The 25,465-nt window shown below is 43.9% G+C and overlaps 1 protein-coding gene across 1 annotated transcript; it reads left to right on the top strand.

Annotated features, from left to right (window-relative positions):
- The first annotated feature begins 4,728 nt into the window (after window positions 1-4,728).
- CYP21A2 (cytochrome P450 family 21 subfamily A member 2) lies at window positions 4,729-23,774 on the top strand. Its single transcript, XM_060760267.2, has 10 exons — window positions 4,729-5,420; window positions 7,921-8,010; window positions 11,752-11,906; window positions 13,087-13,182; window positions 14,821-14,922; window positions 16,539-16,625; window positions 18,334-18,537; window positions 20,540-20,709; window positions 23,096-23,199; window positions 23,444-23,774. The coding sequence occupies exons 1-10, from the start codon at window positions 5,195-5,197 to the stop codon at window positions 23,704-23,706; spliced, it is 1,497 nt and encodes a 498-aa protein (XP_060616250.2). The 5' UTR covers window positions 4,729-5,194; the 3' UTR covers window positions 23,707-23,774.
- The last annotated feature ends 1,691 nt before the right edge of the window (window positions 23,775-25,465 follow it).

Raw genomic sequence — 25,465 nt, 5'->3', positions numbered from 1 at the left:
AAATCAACCCCCTCCCCCAACCACACCAGTATTCAAATTTGGGCACATCGGGTATGTGTGCCAAATTTGGTCCAGTGAATGAAAATATTTATTTATTATTTATTTATTTAAAACTTTTATATCCCGATCTTTTCTACCTCCGTGGAAGGACTCAGACCAGCTAACAGCAGAAATTCAATGCACAAATACAACTAAAATCATCATAAAATCATAATAAATTAAAATACAGACAGAATAAATACATATGTGGCGGCAAAAAAAGCCAATGGGATTTTGGCCTGCATCAATAGGAGCATAGTGTCTAGATCTAGGGAAGTAATGCTACCCCTCTATTCTGCTTTGGTTAGACCACACCTGGAATATTGTGTCCAATTCTGGGCATCACAATTCAGGAGAGATGTTGACAGGCTGGAATGTGTCCAGAGGAGAGCGACTAAAATGATAAAAGGTCTGGAGAACAAGCCCTATGAGGAGCGGCTAAAGGAGCTGGGCATGTTTAGCCTGAAGAAGAGAAGGCTGAGAGGAGATATGATAGCCATGTATAAATATGTGAGAGGAAGCCACAGGGAGGAGGGAGCAAACTTGTTTTCTGCTTCCCTGGAGACTAGGACGTGGAACAATGGCTTCAGACTACAAGAGAGGAGATTCCATCTGAACATGAGGAAGAACTTCCTGACTGTGAGAGCCGTTCAGCAATGGAACTCTCTGCCCCGGAGTGTGGTGGAGGCCCCTTCTTTGGAGGCTTTTAAGCAGAGGCTGATTTGAATGCAATATTCCTGCTTCTTGGCAGGGGGTTGGACTGGATGGCCCATGAGGTCTCTTCCAACTCTTTGATTCTATGATTCTATGATATAAGCCAAATCGCCAAGATAGAATCAAGTTCAACACAGTCCGCAAATGTGATCAGTAATTATTAGGTTATTGCTGGACTCAACCAAATTATCTTGGGAATGCTTTATCCCAGAGCCAGGATTTCACTAACTTTCTGAAGATCAGGAGGGAAGGGGCAGATCTGATCTCCATTGGGAGAGAGTTCCACAGTCGAGGGGCTACCACCGAGAAGGCCCTGTCTCTCCCCACCAGATGTGATTGTGAATGTGGTGGGACCGAGAGCAGGGCCCTTCCAGAAGAACTTAACAACCTTGATGGTTAATAGGGGAGAATCTGTACGGACAGGTAAACTGGACCGGAACCGTTTAGGGTTTTGTAGGTTAACACCAGCATACATACATAATACATCCTTCATATCAGATATGATTCATAACAGTAGCAAAATTAGTTATGAAGTAGCAAGAAAAATAATGTTATGGTTGGGGGTCACCATAACGCGAGGGGTTGCGGCATTAGGAAGGTTGAGTAGTCACTTCTTTCCAGGGTGAAGAGGAACCTCTGGTGAGCAGCCTTTGGGTTTGGTTGCTCAACCGTTTACAATTCCACCTAACAGTAGTATTATCTAGCCCACATTTGACTAGTTGGTTTGCACGAAGGTCATGGAGGGCCTTGTCAAAGGCCTTGTTTGTAACGCTGTTGAGAAAAAGAGATAAGATTAGTCTGGCATGACTTGGTTTTGAGAAACCAGTGTTGACTTTTTGTGATCACAGCATTCTTTTCTTGGTAATTACAAGACTACCCCAATTCACCATTGTCTACCCATATTTTACTAGCTGATACAGTCTATCTTTACGCTTCGGGGTCTTGTCTGGTTCCTCCATAGCTGCCCAGCAAAGTCCTGGCCTTCTGATTTCTTCCCCGCAGGCTTCATTCGGATGGAAGACTGGGCCAAGGTATGGAAAATCTTGAACTAATTCAATGTCTTCACTGTCTAAAGTTATGTAAACAGTCTGCGGTCCTCAGTTTTGTTTTCATAATGTTCAACTGTAAACATGCCTTTGCACTTTCCTCCTTGACTTTCTTCAGTAATCATTTCCAATTCTTTGCTGTTTACTGCTAGCAGTAGGGTGTCATATCTTAAATTGTTGATGTTCCTGGCTCAAATTTTCTACGTCCTTTCTCCCGAATCCAATCTCGCTTTCTGTATATTTTCAGCATCTAAGTTAAACCAATGGGGTAATAAAATACAGCTTTGGGTTGCTGTGAGTTTTCCGAGCTGTATGGCCATATTCCAGAAGCATTCTCTCCTAACGTTTTGCCCACATCTTTGGCAGGGATCCTCAATACAGCCTTGTCTTACTGCCCAACCCTTGCCACTTGGAAACCTTTTCATTTCTCCGTATTTTGTCTTAACAGCAGCCTCTTGTCCTGGCTCTTGTTACTTGATAAGGGTAGGTAAAGGTTTTCCCTGACATTAAGTCCAGTCGTGTCTTACTCGGAGGATTGGTGCTCAACTCCATTTCTAAGCCGAAGAGCCGGCGTTGTCCATAGACACTTCCAAGGTCATGTGGCTGGCATGACTGCATGGAGCGCTGTTACCTTCCCACCAGAGCGGTACCTGTTGATCTACTCACATTTGCATGTTTTCGAACTGCTAGGCTGGCAGAAGCTGGGGCTAATAGCGGGAACTCACACGCTCCCCAGATTTGGGTGCAGTGCCTAAAGACCTTGGTCTGCACTTAAAAACAATAAGCGCTGACAAAATTACCATCTGTCAGCTGCAAAAGGCCACCCTGCTCAGATCTGCATGTATTATTTGCTGATACATCACACAGTCCTAGACACTTGGGAAGTGTCTGACGTATGATCCAGTACAACAGCCAGCATACTAATCTTGTTTGCTGTGTACTTGTTATTTATCTAATAATTTTGATGATACTACTACTACTACTACTAATAATAATACTTTATTTGTAGGTGCCCCTATATCCCCAAAGGGACTCAGGGTGATTTCAACATATAAAGCAAACATCCAATGCCAAAATGGAAAAGCATACAAACAAATTATATCAAAACAGACCATATCAAATAATATAAACGCAACCTAACTTTAAACTTAATAACAGACAAAAATAACCAAAGACGAAAACTTAAATGACCCATACAAACATCAACGCTTAATGCTAGCAGATATACCTAGAATTGCCTGGATGTATAGCCTTTCCTTCCTTTCTTTCTTTCTTTCTTTCTTTCCTTCCTTCCTTCCTTCCTTCCTTCTTTCTGTTTTTCCTTCCTTCTTTCTCCCTTCCCTTCCCTCCTTCCCTCCCTTTCCCTTTCTCTTCCTTCCTTCCCTCCTTCCTTCCTTTATCTTCCCTTTTTCTTTCCTACTTGCCATTGTCGCTTTTTTTCTTTTCTCTTCCTTTCTCTTCCTTTCCTTCTCTCTCTTTTCCCCTTTCCTTTCCTTTCCTTTTCCTTCCTTCTCTCCTTTTACTTTCTTCATCTCTCCCTTCTTTCCTTTTCTTTCTTTCTTTCCTCCCATTCGCTCACCTTCAGGAATTTCTTCCCTAATGTTTAGGTGGGATCTTTCCCCCTGCAATTTGAATCCATTGCTTCGTGCCTTATTCTCCAGAATAAACAAAAAACAATCTTTCTCTCCCCTCGATGCATATGTAATAAAAGTAATAAAACCAAAGAACACAAACAACGAAACGATGCAGGTTATCTTCTTCAGTGGATAACATCTCACCCAACAGGCCTCAGGGAAAACAGGTTTAATCTATCCAATTCAAAGAATTTGAAATCATTCTCATAGATAGATTTACAACTTGCTTTGATGTCGTACATATCTTGTCAGTCTCTTCAAAGAAAATTCCCTACCTTCATCCAGTTACCTGTCACATGCTGCTGATTTCTGCTAACAAGAATGTGACCAAATTTAGTTTCAAAAGAAATTTGGGAAGGAAGCAACACTATAGATGTGACTAATCATGATTTCTAGTTGCATTTAAAGGTTGCATTAAATATTTTGACAGAGTTATATGGCATTATCAATTCATTTGATCTGTCCTGTCCAGCTTGGATTTAGCCAGTCAACCAATTCCCAATCCAAATAAGGCAGTTTTTCCCAACCTTCCTAATGCCGTGATCCCTTAATACAGTTCCTCATGTTATGGTGACCCCCTGCCATAAAATTATTTTCGTTGCTACTTCATAACTGTAATTTTGCTACTGTTATGAATCGTAATGTAAATATGTATTGTTGAAGGCTTTCATGGCCTAATGTAAATATCTGATGGGCAGGATGCATTTACATTCACAAATATCCGATATGCCCAAATTTGAATACTGGTGGGGGTTGGGGGGATTGATTTTTTGTCATTTGGAAGTTGTAGTTGCTGGGATTTATAGTTTACCTACAATCAAAGAGCATTCTGAACTCCACCAACAATGGAATTGAACCAAACTTGGCACACAGAACTCACATGACCAACAGAAAACACTCGAAGGGTTTGGTGGGCACTGACCTTCAGTTTTGGAGTTGTAGCCAACCTACATCCAGAGAGCACCGTGGATTCAAACAATGATGGATCAGGACCAAACTTGGCACAAATACTCGATATGCCGAAATGTGGACACTGGTGGAGTTTGGGGAAAATAGACCTTGACAATTTGGAGTTGTAGTTGCTGGAATTTATAGTTCACATACACTCAAAGAGTATTCTGAACCTCAGCAATGATAGAATTGGGGCAAACTTCCCATACAGAAACTGTTTTCTGATGGTCTTTGGCAACCTCTCTGACACCCCCAAGTTGAGAAACACTGAAATAAGGGATACGGTGACCTTTGCAAACACCATCTTCAGGAATGGGAATGAGATTATTTTTAAAAAAAAACATATGTAATTTTTCATGCTCAGCCTTCACTTTACGAGAAGGATAACCTCTCTTCTCCTCTTCAACAACATTGTTGTGTCTTTGTTTTGAGAACAAGAAGCTGGGGAAACAAAACAAAACCCTGAAACAATTCGGCCCTGACCTTCAGAGAGTATGTATGGAGGGCGAATACTATGTGTCCTGTCCTTTCTTGTCTTGAGTTGGTGCAAAATGTCATAACTGAAAACTATAAATCTGTTGGTCACCTTGGCAAGGCTGTGAACTAGCTGTGTCCAAGTGTTTGGGAAGAGAGGGACCTTTAAGAGATGTAGGGCGGGGGAATATCTCAAGGCTGGTATATAAAGAGATCTGGGGCATAAGTTACGTGTGAGCTGGGACTCTACAGGGAGGAGAAATTGTGCTGGGAAGGAAGGGCCATGTGAATGTTCATATTGTTCTTCAAGGGGTGCCCATCAGTATCCACTTAGCCATGTTCTCTGCTGTTCTCTTCGTCGTTGTCCTCCTGGTCATCACCCTGTTGAGCCGATGGCGTTCGTGGCACGGCCAGGGCAAAGATACGAAGGACCTGCCTGGCCCAAGGGCTTTGCCCCTCATTGGAAACCTCTCCCACATGCTCCAGCCAAACCTCCCCATCCATTTCCTCCAGCTGGCCCATCAGTACGGACCCATCTACCGCCTACGCCTCGGGAACAAAGGTGATACCGACCATATAGCAACAAGTGCAAGTAGTGGGTAAGGGAAAGGTTTGGGGGTGTTACCTGGAGTACTATAATTCCCAGAGTTCTCTAAGCTGGCTTGGGAGGATTCTGGAAATTGGTGCAAAAAACAAAAAACGTAATTTTTCCAACCTGTTGTTTAGAATGGGGGTTGTTTGCATTGGTCAGCAAGGTCATAATTTTCCTGGGTTGCTGTGCGTTTTCTGGGCTGTACGGCCATGTTCCAGAAGCATTTCGCCCACATCTATGGCAGGCATCCTCCGAGGTTGTGAGGTCTGTGGGAAACTAGGCAAGTGGGGTTTGTATATCTTTGGAATAATGTCCAGGGTGGGAGAGGCAAGTGTGAATGTTGCAAATGACCACCTTGATTAGCATTGCAAAGCATTGCAGCTTCAAAGCCTGGCTGTTTCCTGCCTGGGAGATGCATGGCTTGAGAGCAGTATGTGTGACAAAGCTCCTAATAGGGCTTGTTCTCCAGACCCTTGATCATTTTAGTCGCCTCCTCTGGACACATTCCAGCTTGTTGGCATATATTCTGTATCTCAAAAACTAGAGTTGATCGGGAGATCTGGTGCCAGTTTTGGAATCAGCAGGTCAACTATACCCAGAAACAGGGCTAACATTTGTGTCACCAAAATCCATGTTGGACCGTGTTATCATTATGATCACAAAATCTTTGGGAAAAGTCAGCAGGACCAGCAAGAGCAAACACTGGTATTCCCCGAGGTGCTCAGCGTCAATCTATGCACAACTCCGTGGTATGAAAAGGAAAAGAGCCTGCTGGACACATCTCTGAATGTAGTCAGGCTTGTTTCTGGGGTGGATAAGAGCCTCCGGCAAAAACTGAGCATTCATAAACCTGTATAGAGTTGGTTCCTCATATCCATGGATTCTTGCATCCACAGTTTGGATGGGAATATTTTAATAAATCAAATGCAGAAATAATCTTTAGAATGTGCTCTTTAACTACCACTATTCAGTTTTCCACATAGAATCAAAGAGTTGGAAGGGACCTCATGGGCCATTCAGTCCAACCCCCTGCCAAGAAGCAGGAATATTGCATTCAAATCACCCCTGACAGATGGCCATCCAGCCTCTGTTTATACGCTTCCAAAGAAGGAGCCTCCACCACACTCCGGGGCAGAGAGTTCCACTGATGAACGGCTCTCACAGTCAGGAAGTTCTTCCTCATGTTCAGATGGAATCTCCTCTCTTGTAGTTTGAAGCCATTGTTCCGCATCCTAGTCTCCAAGGAAGCAGAAAACAAGCTTGCTCCCTCCTCCCTGTGGCTTCCTCTCACATATTTATACATGGCTATCATATTTCCTCTCAGCCTTCTCTTCTTCAGGCTAAACATGCCCAGCTCCTTAAGCTGCTCCTCATAGGGCTTGTTCTCACATAATCACCAGACAATTGGATACATTTCTGTCAACGATGAACAAGTTTTCTGAAGCCATCATGGAAGAAGTCGACACCCTGTTTCCACAACCCATCATGCACAGATCTTCCCATAGCCAAGCAAAGCAATAATGTGACCCACACGTTCTTGTGAAATGCCGATTATGCTTGAAATTTCTCTCTGAGTGATACGACGATTGTCCTGAATCAATCTGTCAACCTTTTACTTGTGAAACTCGGTGGTTGTTGTCACAGGACGTCCAACTCAGTGTATGTCACGCAAGTCAGATGTTCCCACCTCAACATCTTTAAACTTACTTAGGACGCACAGTACTCACATCAACACAATCACCATAAAGAGCTTGCATTCTCTGATGAATCCCCTTTGGGGTGACACTTTCTGCTGTCAAGAATTCAATGACTGCACGTTGCTTAAGTCGCATCGACCGACTATCTGCGCAGGGTTCCATACGTCGCACTTTAACAACACAACTGTTCAAAACTAAGGGTTCCTGCCAAAATGGAATTGTAGAGAGAGTCTACTGAACAAGCCAGTACCTGCTGCATACCAGTACTGCCATCTGTTGAGGAGTCACGAAGCTGGAGGCATAGTGGTAGTTAAAGAGCACATTCTAAGGATCATTTCTGCATTTATTAAAATATTCCCATCCAAACCCAAGTAATGAAGGTGGAGGCATTACTTTTCATTCAACCCTCGTAAACAAACTGTCAGAATCCAAAACAGAATTAAAGGCTTATCTCTTCCGGCAGGCTCTGAGTTTTGAAACAGCATTCTATTGCCACTATATATTGATTTTTTGTACTATGTGTTTGGTGTTATTCTTGTTATTATTCTCATTGGAAAATGAAATAATTGCAAGTAACCCATTACCCAGGCTAGATGTGTATGTTCCAAGCATAGGTGATCTTATGTGTATCTTAAGCCTCACCCGCCTTTGCAAAACAACTAAGCTCTGTTTGATGCTAAGAGGTGTTTTGGTGCGATTATGGTTGAAATCAAATAATCTGAAGCAGATTTTTCATGTTTGCTCCATCTCAATTCCCTGGTGGTTCCTGCTAGATGTGGTCGTGCTGAACAGCTCAGAAGCAATCCGAGAGGCGCTGATTCGGAAGTGGTCTGACTTCGCGGGACGGCCTCACAGCTTTATCAGTAACTACTAGCATATATACCTGCTGTTGCCTGGGTGTTGTTGGGACTGCTGTTTGCCTACATTTTCTCTGCTTTTCTCTTCCCTTCTTTCTCTATATTCCCTTCCTCCCCTTTCTTGTTTTTCTTTCTTCTCAACACTCTCCTTTCCCTCCCCTTCCTTTTCCCTTCCTTCCTACCTTCCTTCCTTCCTTCCTTCCTTCCTTCCTTCCTTCCTTTCCTCTCATACACACGGCACCTTTCTTCCTTAGTGACATCACAGAAGGACACTTCACCTAGCAAAAGCCTAGAGAGGAAATGGCAACACACTAGAAATCTCAAGGTCTTGCAATTTGGTTAATGACCAGCTTCCAGAAGAAGTTGGCCACATAGTCATGCAGGACATATCATCTCACACTCTCCATAGACTCAAGCAAAAGTAAACATCTTTCCTAGAATTTTTATCCTTGTACAATACTAATTTTTGCCTCTTTGTTCACACTCTGGTGATGCGTGGCCACACGTGTCCTTGTTTTCATCTCTCAAATGTTGAAAAATATAGGATTGGGTTGTTGTAGGTTTTTCCGGGCTATATGGCCACGTTCTGGAGGCAATTTTTCTCCTGACGTTTCGCCTGCATCTATGGCAAGCATCCTCAGAGGTAATGAGGATTGCTCATTACACTCAGTAGTACTCATCATTGACTATCCTTGGCTTGGGCCATTGAAAGCTCTAGACCAGTGGTTCTCAACCTGTGGGTCTTGAGATGTTTTGGCCTTCAGAAATCCTATCAGCTGTTAAATTGGCTGGGATTTCTGGGAGTTGTAGGCCAAAACACTTGAGGACCCACAGGTTGAGAACCACTGCGCTAGCCCTTCAGATGTTGGACAGCACATCCCAGCAGCCCCAGTCAAAGTAGCCAAGGATGAGGACTGCTACGAGTTGTAGTCTAACAGTTAGAGCTCGCCATAATTCCCACCAAGACTAGAGAGTAGGAAGGACTGGGTTTCTGTGCATTACTTTTACCCAAAGTTTTTAAAAGTTCCTTTTTTGTACTCTCACACCCCGATCTGCAAGTGTGTTGCAACCTCAACTTTTGGCATCTCCTTGTAGAATTTCCTTTCCTAAGGAAAGATTTTGCACATGAGAAATGCTCTAATGTGCTGGCACTCTCATTGGGGTAGTACTTACTTGCCTTTTACAACTGGAAGCAACAAAATAATATTCTATTTCACATACAGGGGACAAGAAGCAGAGGGTGAAAAAAAAAAAACCACGCATGTGTCAAACTCAGGAGAAAGCCTTGGATTTTTTTATTCGGGTCTCCAAATATCTTCAGTGAAACTCATGCATTCTTGGAAACCTTGCAAACAGCAGATAATGTCTGGCCAAAAGGGGGAAAGAAAAGCAAAGCTTGGCCTTATCAGCAAAGCTAGTGTTTAAATCGGAGAAGTATGCTAAATAATTTTCCGCCCAAGAGGCACCCAGAAGTCAGCTTTATGGAATTGCACGAATGTTCAGCATTAGTTTTCAGGGTCAAGAGGATGAAGCCATTTCTCTTTGATTTTGTGTGGGAACTCAGCTGTTTGTACAGCCCTTCTTTCATTGACTTATCAAAAAGAGACATCCCAAAGTGAAAGCTGGTCTTGCTGTGCATTCTCTCCTGACGTTTTCCCCACATCTATAGCAGGCATCCTCTGTGGTTGATGGGTCCCTCAACTCCTGCGGATGCCTGCCATAGATGAGGGTGAAAAGTCAGCAGAGAATGCTTCTGGAACATGGCCATACAGCCCGAAAAATGCACAGCAACCCAGTGATTCCGGCCATGAAAGCCTTCGACAACACATTGAAAGCTGGTCCTTTATTGAGAATTGTTGCCAAGTTCATTCTCTTTTCAGACATGAATTCTTCCCTTTCTCTGCCAGCCTCACACCCTTTGAAAAACTGGGAAACAGGTGGCCAAGCAACATCAGAGTGCGGTCAAGATGACACAAGTGATGACTGAGGAACAACATACGAGCTAGGAGAGGCTGCAGCAGTTTGCTTTTGTCTGAGCCTGTTGGGAAGGGAAAGGTTTTGCCACCTCCTCTCCTCTCCTCAGTTCGGTTTAGCAGGAAGAGAAACTCCAACGGCTGAAAATGTGGGATGACAGAAGACTAATTAGAAATGTCTGTGCTGGCTCAAGCAGTTGAAAGATGTACCTTTGGCACTCCACATTTGTGGGTTTGAAGAGGCAGAGACCCCCCCCCCAGGGGTCCCGACCCCCTCAACCTGGGGGTCGGGACCCCTGGGGGGAGTCACGAGGGAGTGTCAGAAGGGTCACCAAAGACCATCAGAAAATATAGTAGTGTATTTTCTGTTCGGCATGGGGGTTCTGTGTGGGAAGTTTGGCCCAATGCTATCGTTGGTGGAGTTCAGAGTGCTCTTTGATTGTAGGTGAACTATAAATCCCAGAAACTACGGCTCCCAAATGTCAACGTCTATCTTCCCCAAACCTCCACCAGTGTTCACAATTGGGCATACTGAGTATTCGTGACAAGTTTGATCCAGATCCATCATTGTTTGAATCCACAGAGCTCTCTGGATGTAGGTGAACTACAACTGCCAAACTCAAGTTCAATGCCCACCAGACCCTTCCAGTATTTTCTGTTGGTCATGGAAGTTCTGTTTGCCAAGCTTGGTTTAATTCCATTGTTGGTGAAATTCAGAATGCTCTTTGATTGTAGATGAACTATAAATCCCAGCAACTACAACTCCCAAATGACAAAATCAGTCCCCTCCCAGCCCCACAAAATTTGGTCCAGTGAATGAAAATACATCCTGCATATCAAATATTTACATATATCAAAGGGCATTAAAAGTAATGCCAGAAGTAATTTCCAAACCACTGGCAATCATCTTGGAGAATTCCTGGAGAAGAGGAGAAGTTCCAGCTGACTGGAAGAAAGCAAATGTTGTCCCCCATGTTCAAAAATGAGGAAAGAGACCCCTAGAGTTACAGCCCAGTTAGCCTGACATCAATTCCCGGAAAGGTTATAAAGCAGATCATTGAAGAGACAATCTGTAGCACTGAGTATGGAATGGCCTCATCCAACAGGCAAAATTGCCCATCGTACGTTGGTCCCTCTTCACTTTTGCCATTGAGCCCGCTGGCTCCCACCCCACAACATAGATCTACTTCTGGAGGGGCTCTTTGGCAAAAGTGAAGAGGGACTGTCGTACGACACTGTGGCAGCAACTCAGGAGGCTTCTCATGTTGCATTGACAACAACGAAGAGAAGCTGGGTGGCAAGTTGGGCAATGCGGGACATGAGGCGACAGGCATGTTTCCCCATGTCAATCCAACACTTAATGTGATGAGGTCCTATAGTCACAAAAAGTGCTGTTTCTCAGAAACCTTATTTCTTTTTTATAGAGCTTGAAGCTTCATAGAAGAGGGAATGTTGTTGGTGTAGTGTGTCTTTTATAGGTCCTTTGATAAGGTCAAGTGATAGGGTCAACTATGAATTGGAAGCACCTTGAAAGCACATACTGTCACAACAACAGGATGATAATGAGAAAGGAAATGAGGCAAAGATAGCTTGAATCCCTGGCTTGTGGACATATTGTCTTGGGGATATTGGGAATTGTCATCTAAAAAGCCAGCATTGTCTAACCTCTGTTTACAACACGTCTCCTTTCCAATCTCCTCCTCCTTGAAAATGTGCCTGCCTTTTTCTGCCCTATCCCCACCTCCTCTTTCCTCTTACCTATCCCCACCTGCAGCAAACCTGGTTTCAATGGGCGGGAAGGACCTTTCCCTGGGCAACTACACTCCAACGTGGCGCCTGCAACGGAAGCTGACCCACATGGCCTTCCAGCGCTGCCGGCAAGGAGACATGGAGCAGATTGTGCACAGCCAAGCTCAACACCTCTGCAAGGTGTGCTTAGAAACATCCTGGATTAGTCTGGAAAGGCACATGTCTGTGTTCATGGGTGTTTTAGTTGGAAGGTTAGGCCTACCTGAGATTTCAGGGCCACGGACTAGCTACAACAGACCACTAGGGTGTGGCAAGTGTGTGTGTACTAGCTGTCCCTTACTATGTGTTGCTGTGGCCCAGTCTGTGTATATGTGTTTTGTGTGTGTATATATTTGTGTATATGTGTATATATGTGTGTTTGCATATATATGTGTGATTTTGCGCATGTATTGTAATGTAGTTTTTGTTTTTTGCTGTGTTTTTCAGTGTTTTTATGAGTGATGGTTACTCGTTGGCCTGATTCGTGTATTGTGTGTGAATTTGGTGTCAGTTCGTCCAGTGGTTTTTGAGTTATGTTAATCCCACAAACCAACATTTATACACACACACACAAACGCACATGCACACACACACTAGACATCCCCTGCGACGTGTTGCTGTGGCTCAATCTGTGTAAATGTGTTTTGTGTGTGTATATATTTATGTATATGTGTATATATGTAATTTTGTGCATTCATTGTAAGTTTTTTCTTGCTTTTTAAGTCTCTTCTGCTGTGTTTTTCAGTGTTTTTATGTGTGATGGTCACTTGTTGGCCTGATAGGTGTCTTGTGTCCAAATTTGGTGTCAATTTGCCCAGCTTTTTTGAGTTTTTGAGTTATGTAAATCCCACAAACAAACAAACAAACAAACATTTTTATATATATAGACAGACAGACAGCCGGTAAGTAAGTAAGTATAGTAAGTATAGACAGTAAGTAAGTAAGGCAGACAGGCAGATGGATAGACAGATATACTGTGGCATATATACACACACACATACACCACAGTATATCTGTCTATCCATCTGCCTACCTGCCTGACTTACTTACTTACTGTCTATATTGCAAAGGCTGTTGCTAGGTAAAGTGGCCCTATGTGATGTCATTGGATTGGCTCTAGCTAAGTGAAGTGGCCCTCTATGATGTCACTGGGAAAGAAAGGTGACATGTGTATGGGGAGAAGGGAGCCATGTTGGCATGCAGACATTGTGACGTAAACCGTCTCAGAGCTGGACAAGGGAGAAAGGGGAGCGAAAAAAAAATCCATTTTCCAGATATGTATTCGTTTTAAAGGATGTTTTTCTCTCTGGACTCCCAACAGGTTTTTCGTAGCTATGGTGGGGAACCTGTGGATGTGGCTCATGATTTTTCCCTGCATGCCTGTTCTGTCATTTCTACCATGCTCTTTGGACCTTTGGTGAGTCAGCAACGGGGACCAGAAGAGATTGGTCCTAAAATCTGTCTATCCCGGGGTTTCTTCTTTTTCTCAAGTGGTTTGGAACATCAATCCTTGAAGGAACAGCCCTCCATATATCTGCTGCTTGTGGACTGGGGGCATGTATCTTGGAGAGTCCTCAAACCTTTAAAGCCAGGCATGGGCAAACTAAGGCCCTGGGGCTGGATGTGCCCCCCTTGGTGCTTACCTCAGACCCTCCTCATTTTCCCTGTCTGCTCAACGTAAGGACACGGTGGCCCTCTGCAGTGCTCCCAGCCACTGCATGTCTTGCCCTCCTCCCGGCTTAAGGATGGTGTGAACAGCCCTGTTCTCACGCCAAGAGGACAGCCCGAGGAACATACACACAACAGCTTTCAAAAAATTTTCATGTTGGTGACACACCTTTTAGACATGCATTGTATTGTGACACAGCAATTTAGTTTTAGTTTTTTTGCTATTTAAGTCTCTTCTGCCCTTATAAGAGATATGGACATATACATAAAGTGTACAACATATCTCATGAAAAACGTCATTTTTAAAAAATACGAGGGTTGAATGGAAAATAATGCCTCCACCTTCGTTACCTGGGTTTGGATGGGAATATTTTAATAAATCAAATGCAGAAATAATCCTTAGAATGTGCTCTTTAACTTGCTTGAAATTTCTCTCTGAGTGATACAACAATCGTCCTGAATTAATCTGTCGACCTTTTGCTTGTGAAACTCAGTGGTTGCTGTCACAAGGACGTCCAACTCTTTGTTTGTCATGCAAGTCAGATGTTCCCCCCCCTCAACATCTTTAAACTTACTCGCCCAATGACGCACAGTACTCACATCAACATAATCACCATAAGCAGCTTGCATTCTCTGATTAATCTCCTATGCGGTGACACCTTCTGCTGTCAAGAATTCAATGACTGCACGTTGCTTAAGTCGCATTGTCTGACCGTCTGCACAGGGTTCCATACTTCGTACTTTAACAACACAACCATTCAATGTTAAGGCTTCCTGCCAAAATGGAGCTGTAGAGGAAAGTCTACTGAACAAGCCAGTACCTGCCACATACCAGTACTGCCCTCTGTTGAGGAGTTACAAAGGTGGAGGCATTACTTTTCATTCAACCCTTGTATGTGATTTATTACTTTTTCACATAGATTTTGAAGTTTGAAGTTTCACATAGATTTTGAAGTATTGAAGTTTCTCATTACGTTCTCATGACAAACCTATACACTAATGAGTTGTGACACACATTTCAGAAAACTCTCCTTTAGGTCCTACGCTATGGCATAGAAGAACCAGAAGTGAAATATTTTAATGTTATTCAGAGGATCTGGCTGGGAATGTCTATCCTCATAGTAACAACAACACCACTACCATCAATGAGCATAGCATTGTAAAAAATAAAATAAGGAGCGCTGCCAAAAATCATACAACCTTGTGATATAGAGTATTTTACTGGTATTCACTTGTGCTACAGAGTAGATTGCAAACACATACAAATAAGTAAACACATTTAAGTCCCTTTGGTTGATCAAGTAGACAAGAGCTTTGCTGATTTCCTAGTTAGCAATGACTATTATTTGTTTTCTCCACTATAACTCTCACTTTTCCTCCATGGCAGGACATGCCCAGCGTTGAAAAAATGCACGACTGCATGATCGAAATGGTAAAAACATGGAATGCTGTTCCCATCAGGGTTCTGGATTTCTGGCCAATCCTCAAAGTAAGGAAAGAATGATGGTTGGATAGACTTTAACAGAGACCCTGGAGCCCAGGATGGACTCCATCCCATGTTTTCTGGAGGAAAGGGGAAGGAGAGGGATCTCACTGGAGCCCTTTTGAATTTAAAAAAGTTACTTTTTTCAGAAGTAGCACAAATGATTTCTGTCATATAAAAGGTAAAGGTTTCCCTTGACATTAAGTCTTGATGTGTCCAACTCTGGGGGGTGGTGCTCATCTCCATTTTGAGGCCAAAGAGCCGGCGTTGTCCATAGACACCTCCAAGGTCATGTGGCCAGCATGACTGCATGGAGCACCATTAACTTCCCGCAGAAGCAGTACCTATTGATCTACTCATATTTGCATGTTTTGGAACTGCTAGGTTGCCAGAAGCTGGGCCTAACAGGAGGAGCTCATCCCGTTCCCTGGATTCAAACCACCAACCTTTTGGTCAGCAAATTCAACAGTTCAGCGGTTTAACCGGCTGTGCCACCAGGGGGCTTGTGATCAAATAGTAGGGGAAATTCTGGGAGTTGTAGCCCAGAAAACAAATTTTTCCAACCTCTTCCTCAAAATCTCTGGGACCCCACTTTGGTGCCAACTGGAGCACCAAAGTGGGGTCCCAGAGAATTCACGAGAATGCCAGATCATCCTTCTACAGAAGTGGTATCAAACTTACAGCCCTCCATGAGTTTTGGACGTCAGTTCCCAGATTTCTTGGCCATTGGACAAACTGTCAAGAGCTTCTGGGAGTTGGAGGTATACACATTTGGAGGACCACAAGTTTGGCATCCCTGTTCTCCCCCAGTGAAACCATGGAACAGAATGTCTCCTAGACTTTCCAGAACACGAGAATGCTCTTCTGGTGCATGCTTTGAGTTTCCAGTTGATCAGCATCTGTGGATAATGGTGGAAAAGGGGACCCCAAAAGGAGGTGAAAAGGTTCACATGTGTCCCATGGGCAATAGGTTTCCTATCTCAGCATGGCCGAAGGGACATTTGTAATTCAGAATTGGAACTGTAATTGAAATCCCAGACAAGAACTAGGTAGAGAAAGACTGTCCTAAAAATAACCATAGCTGGTACCACTAGGTCGAGTCAAAACACTTTACTTCATAGCTCACACAAGCTATTGCCTTGCAAAGCACTTTGAAACTTATCTCATTTCCTCTACAAAATAGTTTTGTGTTGGAAGTCGTGATCTTTCCAGATCGAACCAATACAGTGAGCACAGTCATATTGGTCACCTCCTCCCACTTCATACATCAGTTTATCTAAGGCAGTGGTAGTTGGGATGGATGGAGGACCTTTCCTCAGCTTCTGAACTGAGCCATGGAGGAGCTGGGCTTGGCTCTTCTTTTCTCCCTCTGAGGCCAGTCAGTGGCAGTTGGGGTGGCACAAGGCATGACAGAGCTGTGTTTATAATGTACACTACTTTGTATTACCTAAGCCCATTTGGTTTTGCCCCCTTCTTTGTCTCTTAGGTCCAGACTTTGAGTAGGACAATCACCCACTAGGTCCAGAATGGAGATGATTATTTCACGCTACTTATGGTACCCAACATAGTTTCTGTGCCATTGAAAATGACTAAACTGTGGACTTTTTCATGCTGTTTCTTAGATTTTTCCTAACCCCACATTGAGGCGCCTCCTTTCCTGCCTTGAAAACCGAGACGTCTTGGTCCAAAGCCAGATGGCGAAACACCAGGTAAGACTATGCAGAAGGGACTGAGAACTGGGTTGGGATTTTGAACTTTAATATCTGATACAGATATACATTTGTTTTCAAGTGCATCTTGTTTCATGAACATTCATGAAAAAGGATATTGGATAAAATTAGCTTCAGGGTATGTGTATAAAGTGCTATTGCTATTATAATATATATAATATTAAGGATTTAAAAACATTTTAAACCAATTACAATCATTGTGAAGGCTCATCACTTAAAAAGTATATTTTGCTCAGCTCAGACATCAGTGATAAACACGGGTTAGCGAGAAAATGAAGTCTCCATAAAATACATAAATAAATAAAAATCTGAAAACAAAACAAAAATAAAAGTCCCCACTAAATCCAGGAGGAACAGAGTTGAAAGGTGAGCATTGGAAGAGAAGTCAGTGGCCCCAATTCAAGCCCAGTTTCTGTACTAAGTTGATGGTCAAAGGGGGGCTGGTTGGCAAAATTCCCCATTACTGTTGTCCTGTAAAGTATCAGTGACTTGAAGTAACTTCTGGCTATGCCTAGCTAGCAACGAGGTCACGGCACGGTAACAGAAAATGGTGGCGATGGTAGAGCACCTCTGCTGCACTGACCTCTCCAGGTTGATGCTGGACAGTGAGACAGAAGGTCGAGTGGAGCACAGCTAAGGGAAGCTGCCAATCGAGTTGCAGAATTCATTACTCTCGCTGGAGGTCAGGTCTGCATGAGACCATAGCTGCCCTGATGGAAGTTCAGGGCAGCTATGGTCCTTCAGTAGAATGCTAGTCAGACAGGCAGCCAATGGAAAAGGCCGCGCAAGAACAGTTAAAGATGGTGGTAGGGGCTCTAAGGGACTGCTGGAGAGTGTCTGGTAGGTAGACTGGCCGGTGGCTGGTGGAATGGAGGGAGGGACTCTAAACGACAGCCGGTGAGTACCTGGTTGGTAGGCTGGGCCCCTCCAACTCATGGGCTGGTGGAATGGCAAGATGGAGGGAGCATCTCCAAACGGCAGCTGCAGAATACCTGGTAGGTTGGCTGGACCCCACCCACTTAGAAGATGGTGGAAAGGCAGTTAAAGATGGAAGGAGCTTGGCCCCTCCAACTCATGGGCTTGTGGAATGGCAGTTAGATGGAGGGAGCACCTCTAAATTGTGGCTGGGGAGCACCTGGTTGGTTGGCTGGGCCCCTCCCACTCACGGACTGGCGAAATGACAGTTAGAGGTGGAGGGAGGGTCTCTAAATGGCGGCCGGGGAGTACCTGGTTGGTTGGGTTGGCCCCTCCCACTCACGGACTGGTGGAATGACAGTTAAAGGTGGAGGGAGGGTCTCTAAATGGCGGCTGGGTAGTACCTGGTTGGTTGGGTTGGCCCCTCCCACTCACGGGCTGGTGGAATGACAGTTAAAGATGGAGGGAGGGTCTCCCAGTGAGTGCTTGAGAGTGCCTGGTTGGTAGGCTCGCCACCTCCCACTCGGCAACCAGATGAGTGGCAAATACATATTAAAGATGGAATATGTATTTTATTCCAAAATACTTCTCCATCCAGGCATATAAAGTATACTTAACTTGTAAATGGAGCTAAACATGTTGAGTTCTCCACAGCCCCAACTTTGTGTGTTTATACCTGGCTTAAGACGAAGGCCAGCCCTTGTTGTTCCTGCCTTAAAGTTTTGTGTACTTTGAAGAAATGTATGCATTTTGTTCTCTTCCACTTCCTTAGAAGCCTGATCATTCATCAGAGGAACAAGACATGTTGGACCACATGCTGCACTTCCTTCATGACCATGACATCAAGAAGTGGGGGGACACGGGACTCCTCCCTGACCATGTCCACATGGCTGTTGTCGACCTGGTCATTGGAGGTACTGAGACGACAGCTACCTTACTGACCTGGGCTGTGGCCTTTCTGCTGCATCGTCCACAGGTAGGATCAGTGTGTTTGTTGCGTATCTCAAATGTTCTCCTTGAATGTTGCCTTGTTTGGATAACAATGCCTTAAAACTTCCTTCCGACCAACATTATGATGTTGGATTAGATGGCTTAGAAGTTATAGCCCTCTAGGCTCCTCATAGGTCTACTGACAAAAAGCTTCCTCTTGAACGATGGAAAGATTAGTCTAGCTTCTCGATGCGCATTCCAAATCTGATAACAGCTGTCATGTTTATGCCAAGTCCCAGTTAAACAAATAATATAGGATTCAAACAAATCCTGATATTTACACACAGACAGTCCAAAACTAAAATCCTTGTAGGCCATCGTTTCTCAACCTGAGGGTCAGGACCCCTGGGTAGGGTTACAAGGGAGTGTCAAAGGGGTTGACAAAGACCATTGAAAGCACAGGATTTTCTGTTGGACATTGGGGTTCTGTGTCGGAAGTTTGGTCCAATTCTATTGTTGGTTTTCTTCCCTGTTGCATCAGATTCAGAATGCTCACTGATTGTAGGTGAACTATAAATCCCAGCAACTACAACTCCCAAATATCAAGGTCTATTTTCCCCAAGCTCTACCAGTGTTCACATTTGGGCATATTGCGTAGCCGTGTCAAGTTTGATCCAGATCCATCATTGTTTGTGTCCACGGTGCACTCTGGATGTAGGTGAACTACAACTCCAAAATTCAAAGTCAATGTCCACCAAACCCTTCTAGTGTTTTCTGTTTGTTATGGGAGTTCGGTGTGCCAAGTTTGGTTCAATTCCATTGTTGGTGGGGTACAGAACACTCTTTGATTTTAGGTGAACTATAAATTCCAGCAAATACAACTCCCAAATGTCAAGGTCTATTTTCCCCAAGCTCTACCAGTGTTCACATTTGGACATATTGAGTATCCATGCCAAGTTTGGTCCAGATCCATCATTGTTTGAGTCCACAGTACTCTCTGAATTTAGGTGAACTACAACTCCAAAACTCAAGGGCAGTGGCCACCAAACCCTTCAAGTATTTTCTGTTGGTCAAGGGAGTTCTGTGTGCCAAGTTTAGTTCAGTTCCATTATTGGTGGAGTTCAGAATGCTCTTTGATTTTAGGTGAACTATAAATCCCAGCAAATACAACTCCCAAATGACAAAATCAATCCTCCCCAACCCCACCAGTATTCAAATTTGGACGTATGGGGTATTTGTGCCAAATATGGTCCAGTGAATGAAAATACATCCTGCATATCAGATATTTACATTATGATTAATAACAGTAGCAAAATTACAGTTATGAAGTAGCAACGAAAGTAATGTTATGGTTGGGGGGTCACCACAACGTGAGGAACTGTATGGGGTCACGGCATTAGGAAGGTTGAGAATTGTTGTAGACTTGTAGGTTGAGCACACACTAGCCATTGGAAGTGAGATAAGTCCAAAGTCCAAATTATCACGACTGTGCCGAAAGAGTTCTATAGTCTATGCAGCAACAAACAGCAACCAAATTCAACAAAGCTGGCAATCTGAAGATAGCAGAGTCTGAAATTGAAGGCAAAATCTAAAACACAGAAGTCAAGGTACAGTCCGGAGTCAACAAGAACATGAAGCAAAGACATTGCCACCTGCAACAATACTGAAACCTTGAGATCCTTTTATCCGATGTTCTCAGATGTTGCCTGTGTAGAGCCTGTTCCTCTGCTAATTGGGGAGATCTGCGGGTTGCACACACTCTCGACTGTATTCTGAAAGGGACGGTGCATTTAACCCTTCATCAGCTCCCCTTCTACAATAACAAAGCTAATCTGAGGAGCTTCTGGTCTCCACCATGGATCCTTCCAGCAACCCCTTGTTCTCAGTCTCAGTGCTGACCAGGACAGCAGACATCAAAAAAGTCCCTTTCTCTCTTCTATGGGGAGATGTGTGAACATACCTTGCGTTCTGTGAGTTCATCTATCTGTGAACATTTCAGGGCTTAGTATGCTTCCTCGTGATGTTCCCTTTCTTCCCTGTTGCATCAGATTCAGGAGCTAATCCACAAGGAGTTAATGGCAGTAGTAGGACCACATCGTGACCCTACATATAGCGACCGGGAGCATCTGCCCTACCTCAACGCCACCATCTGGGAGGCACTGCGCATGCGTCCCTCAGCACCCCTTGCTTTGCCTCACATGACCATTCGAGATACCAGGTACCATGTTTCCACAGACCATGTACAGAGATTTCTCATATGTAGTAGATACAGTCAGCCCTCCGCGTTTGCTGAGGTTTAGGGCATAAGACCCCCGCGGAAGGAAAAAAAATACAAATAAATAAACAGCTTTCAGTGGAAGTTGACCATAGAGTCATGCTGGAAGACCTATGGTCAGCTTTCACTGAAAGCTGTCTATAGAATTACACTGGAAGATCTAGAAATATCTAGGTCCTCAAGCATGACTGGATGAAGTTGACTCCTGACTGCGAGAGCCGTTCAGCAGTGGAACTCTCTGCCCTGGAGTGTGGTGGAGGCTCCTTCTTTGGAAGCTTTTAAACAGAGGCTGGATGGCCATCTGTTGGGGGTGCTTTGAATGCAATTTTCCTGCTTCTTGGCAGGGGGTTGGACTGGATGGCCCATGAGGTCTCTTCCAACTCTAGGATTCTATGACTGTAGAGTCATACCAAAGAGCCTAGAGATTCCTTTAAATCCACAAAAGTTAATTTTGAGATTGTGGAGAGATGACTGTAGACATAACAAAAGAAGGGCAGCTTAATTTTAATTTATCCTTTCACTGTGATTACGTGCTTTCCAGTTCTTTGTTTTGTTCTCATGGATGGAGACACACTGTGTACAAATGGCCCTGGATCTTAGATAGCTAAATTCTGAATCATATAGAAATACTGAGTTGGAAACGATCACAAGGACCATCCAGTTCAACCCTATCCTGCTATGCAGGAAGACGCAATCAAACCACTCCCAACAGATGACTTTCTAGCCCTAAAAACCTCCAAAAAAGGGGACTCCACCATGCTCCCAGGCAGCAGCACATTCCACCGTTGAATAGGTTGAATCCATTCTTCTCTGTCCTAGTCTCTAGAGTAGCAGACAACAAGCTGTCTCCTTCCCCAATACAATAGGCTTTCAGATATTTCAATATGGCGACCAAGTCCTTTCTCAGCCTTCTTTTCCCCAAGCTAAACATAAAAATGTGTCTTGTAGGGCTTGGGTTCCAAAACTTTTACCATTTTGGTCACTCTTCTCTGGGCACTTGTCCATCTCCTTTTTGAATTGTGACACCCAGAACTAGACACAGGGTTATTCCAGGTGAGGTCTGACCAAAGCAGAATAGAGTTGGGACTCTGACTTCCCTTGATGTCAGCACTATATTCCTACTGATGCAGTCTAGAATCACATTGGCTTTTTAAGCTGCTGCATCATACTGTTGACTCATGTTCAGCTTGTGGTCTACTGACCATTCTAAATCCTTTTCACATGTCCTGCAATAGTATCAATTCAAGAAGGAGATTGACAAGCTGGATCAAGTTCAAAAGTGGGATAAGCTGCTGCTTGGGAGTGCAATAATAACAACAACAATAATAATAATAATAATAATCATCATCATCTTTATTTGTACCCCGCCACCGTCTCCCCAATGGGGACTCGGAGCGGCTTTCTCTAAAAGTTTTGCAATAAAAGATTGGATGGCCATCTGTTGTGGGTGCTTGGATAAGGTATTCCTGCATGGCAGGATGGGATAGGATTGCATGGCCCCGGGGCTCTCTTCAGATTTGCTATGATTCAGTACTTGTTACAAGGATCCTGAGAGGAAGAAAATGTTGGTAGGAAGACAAGGCTGTCCTCCAACTGTATTGTCAAAGCTTTCATGGCCGGAATCACTGGGTTGTTGTAGGTTTTTCGGGCTGTATGGCCATGTTCTAGAAGCATTCTCTTCTGACATTTCACCTGCATCTGTGGCAAGCATCCTCAGAAGTTGTCACAACATCTGAGGATGTTTGCCACAGATGCAGGTGAAATGTCAGGAGAGAATGCTTCTAGGACATGGCCATACAACCCAAAAAACCTACAACAACCCACTGTCCTCCAACCTCCCACAACCTTTTGCTTTTGGCAAAATGGGGTACCATTTAAATTCAAAATCCAGACTTGTACTTCCAAAAGGATCACTGTGTTGTATGAAAAAGCTAGATATTATCGGGACTTTTGGCTGCCTAGAAAATGACTCAAATTGCTTAGAATTCAGCCCTCATTTAATACTAATGGTTTCAAACTTTGGTCCTTCCGATGTTTTACGCCATAATTCCTGACTGTTGTCCATGTCAGCTAGAGCTTCTGGAAGCTGAAATACCTGGAAGAGCAAAATTTGGGAATCTTTACAGTACAGAATCAGGGTTGAACAGTTAAGATGGCAGCCAACCTTGGAACCAGTTGGTTGCAATAAATCTTAGATGTTTGTGGTCCTTGGGAATAGAGAGTAGAGTGAAGGGGGAAGGGGAGGAAGCCAAGGTCCTAAAGACAGGGAAATGGTGTTGGCTAAATTGTTGTTTTTCTTTTTTTCCCATCCATCTTCCCTCCTCCAAAGTCTGGCTGGGTTTTCCATCCCCAAAGGCACAACGGTCATCCCCAATCTCTATGGCGCTCACCAGGACCCAAGCAAATGGCCAAATCCTCAGGAGTTCCAACCAGGTATTGTGGGTCTGTGTGCAAAAGAATGAGAGAAAGTGCATGGTGATGTGTTTGTGTTGTAAAGCAAGGCTTTTGGGCAAAAGAATTGTCTATCCCAAGGCTGTGTTCTTGCAGCAACCTTCTGAACCCAACAAAGAACAAACAAAGACCTCCACCAGGTTCTGGCGAATCCAGGAGAGACTTTTGCCAACTGACAAGTCATATGGGGACTTTATGGCTTCATCTCTTTGTCTTCTTTCCCCAGAGAGGTTCCTGGAGAGCCAAGCCTTGGCCGAAGCTCAGCGGCAGTTGGTACCCTTTAGCTGTGGGGCCCGGGTCTGCTTAGGAGAAGCCTTGGCTCGGATGGAGGCCTTCCTCTTCATTGCTTACATACTGCGGGATTTCCAGATTTTGCCTTCTCCGTCTGGATCGCTGCCAGATCTCCAGCCACACTGTGAGTTCCTCATGCTTTGCAAGCCATTCATGGCACGGCTGGTGCCATGGGTGGAGGACGAGTCTGCAGAATGAGTCCTCCGTATGGCAAGGGAATACACATCGTGGGTGCCAAAGTGGTTAGAGTATGGGACTGGGATATGAGGAGATCCCATTCCAGAGCCTTATTACCTCTTGCTAAACACCCTCTTTGTCTTGGCTTGCCCTGCCTCATGGAAGGGCATCTGTACTGTAGAATGAATGCAGTTTGACACCATTGGAACCATCGTGGCTCCATGCTATGGGATTCTGGGACCTGGTGTTTGGTGAAGCACCAACACTCCTTGGCAGAAAAGGCTCAAGATCTTGTCAAACTACAACTCCCATCATCCAATAGAAAGTGAGTCATGGCAGTTCAAGTGGTGTCAAACTGCAAGGGCAAGCATCAGCCCTCCAGATGTTTTGGACTTCAACTCCCACAATTCCTAACAGCCTACTGGCAGCGTTGTTGTAGTTTTTTTCGGGCTATATGGCCATGTTCTGGAGGCATTGTCTCCTGACATTTCACCTGCATCTATGGCAAGCATCCTCAGAGGTAGTGAGGTCTGTTGGAACTAGGAAAATGGGTTTATATATAATTCCTAGTTCCAGCAGACCTCACTACCTCTGAGGATGCTTGCCATAGATGCAGGCGAAGCATCAGGAGATAATGCCTCCAGAACATGGCCATATAGCCCGAAAAAAACCTACAACAACCCAGTGATTCCGGCCATGAAAGCCTTCGACAGCCTACTCACAATTTAATACTACAGTAGTTCCTTCACATTTGTAGTTTTGATTTTTGTGGATTTGATTATTGGTTTTGATTAAAAATATCTGTTGTACAAATTCAGAGCAGCACTTTCAAGACATTTCATGTTGGTGACATACTTTTCAGACATGTATCATTTTGTGACACAGGGATTCAGTTTTACTGGCAAAGTGGATGTCAAATCAAGACATACATAAATTGTTTTGGGATACAACTTATCTCATGAAAACATTTTATTTATATCTTTAAAGAGTTGGAAATCGCAACCTTCTTCAAACCTGCACTAGTTATTTGTTTGTATATCATTCATATTGCTTATTGTATTGTATACGTGCGTAATGGCATGCAGTTTTCCTTAACTCTATGTTGTGGGAGGGGCTGCAGACCATGTGACCAGATCTGGGACTGTTCAGATCTCAGACTCCATTTTAGAAGTTAGTAGAAACAGAATGCTTTAGAGAACTTACCATTTAAACACTCAACCTGCAATGTACCTGTATGCTGAATACATGAAGTTTGTAAATCAACTATGTTACTTTTAATGAAGACTGCTTATTTTGGCCTCTTGAGTGCATGATTTAAACCAAGCTGTTTTAAGGGAAAGTATGTTTTTTGGGCTGGTCCGTGAGGTCGCAGAGTCGGAAGTGACTAAACGAATAAATAACAACATGTCTTTTGGGCAACTGAAAATAACACTTCTGGAACTGCTGTTTTTTGTGCATTGCCATATCGTTGTTCCTAACAGTTCAAAGATATATCTAGGCATATCAGTCTAACAGCTGAGAAACCTAATTGCCTTGCATGAAAACTAGTGGATGTTTACCACTAAGGAGAAGGTTGACTCAAGCAAGCTTTTAACTCTTCTCAGGAAGTTCATACCTTACAAAAGGTTGTTGTTGTTCATTCGTTCAGTCGTCTCCAACTCATGACCTCATGGACCAGCCCACACCAGAGCTCTCTATCGGCCGTCACCACCCCCAGCTCCTTCAAGGTCAGTCCAGTCACTTCAAGAATGCGATCTCTAAAAATGTCATGCTTTTCTAA

Source organism: Anolis sagrei, chromosome 2 (genome assembly GCF_037176765.1).
Source record: "Anolis sagrei isolate rAnoSag1 chromosome 2, rAnoSag1.mat, whole genome shotgun sequence".
Classification (NCBI taxonomy): Eukaryota; Metazoa; Chordata; class Lepidosauria; order Squamata; family Dactyloidae; genus Anolis; species Anolis sagrei.
This window is presented reverse-complemented; position numbering and strand designations above follow the sequence as displayed.

Bases quoted from the DNA above. Each gene is read 5' to 3' on its own strand.
- CYP21A2 (XM_060760267.2), top strand. From the start codon at position 5,195: ATGTTCTCTGCTGTTCTCTTCGTCGTTGTCCTCCTGGTCATCACCCTG. The intron at 18,538-20,539 runs GTAGGATCAGTG...CTGTTGCATCAG, and splicing joins TTCTGCTGCATCGTCCACAG to ATTCAGGAGCTAATCCACAA. The intron at 20,710-23,095 runs GTACCATGTTTC...CCTCCTCCAAAG, and splicing joins ATGACCATTCGAGATACCAG to TCTGGCTGGGTTTTCCATCC.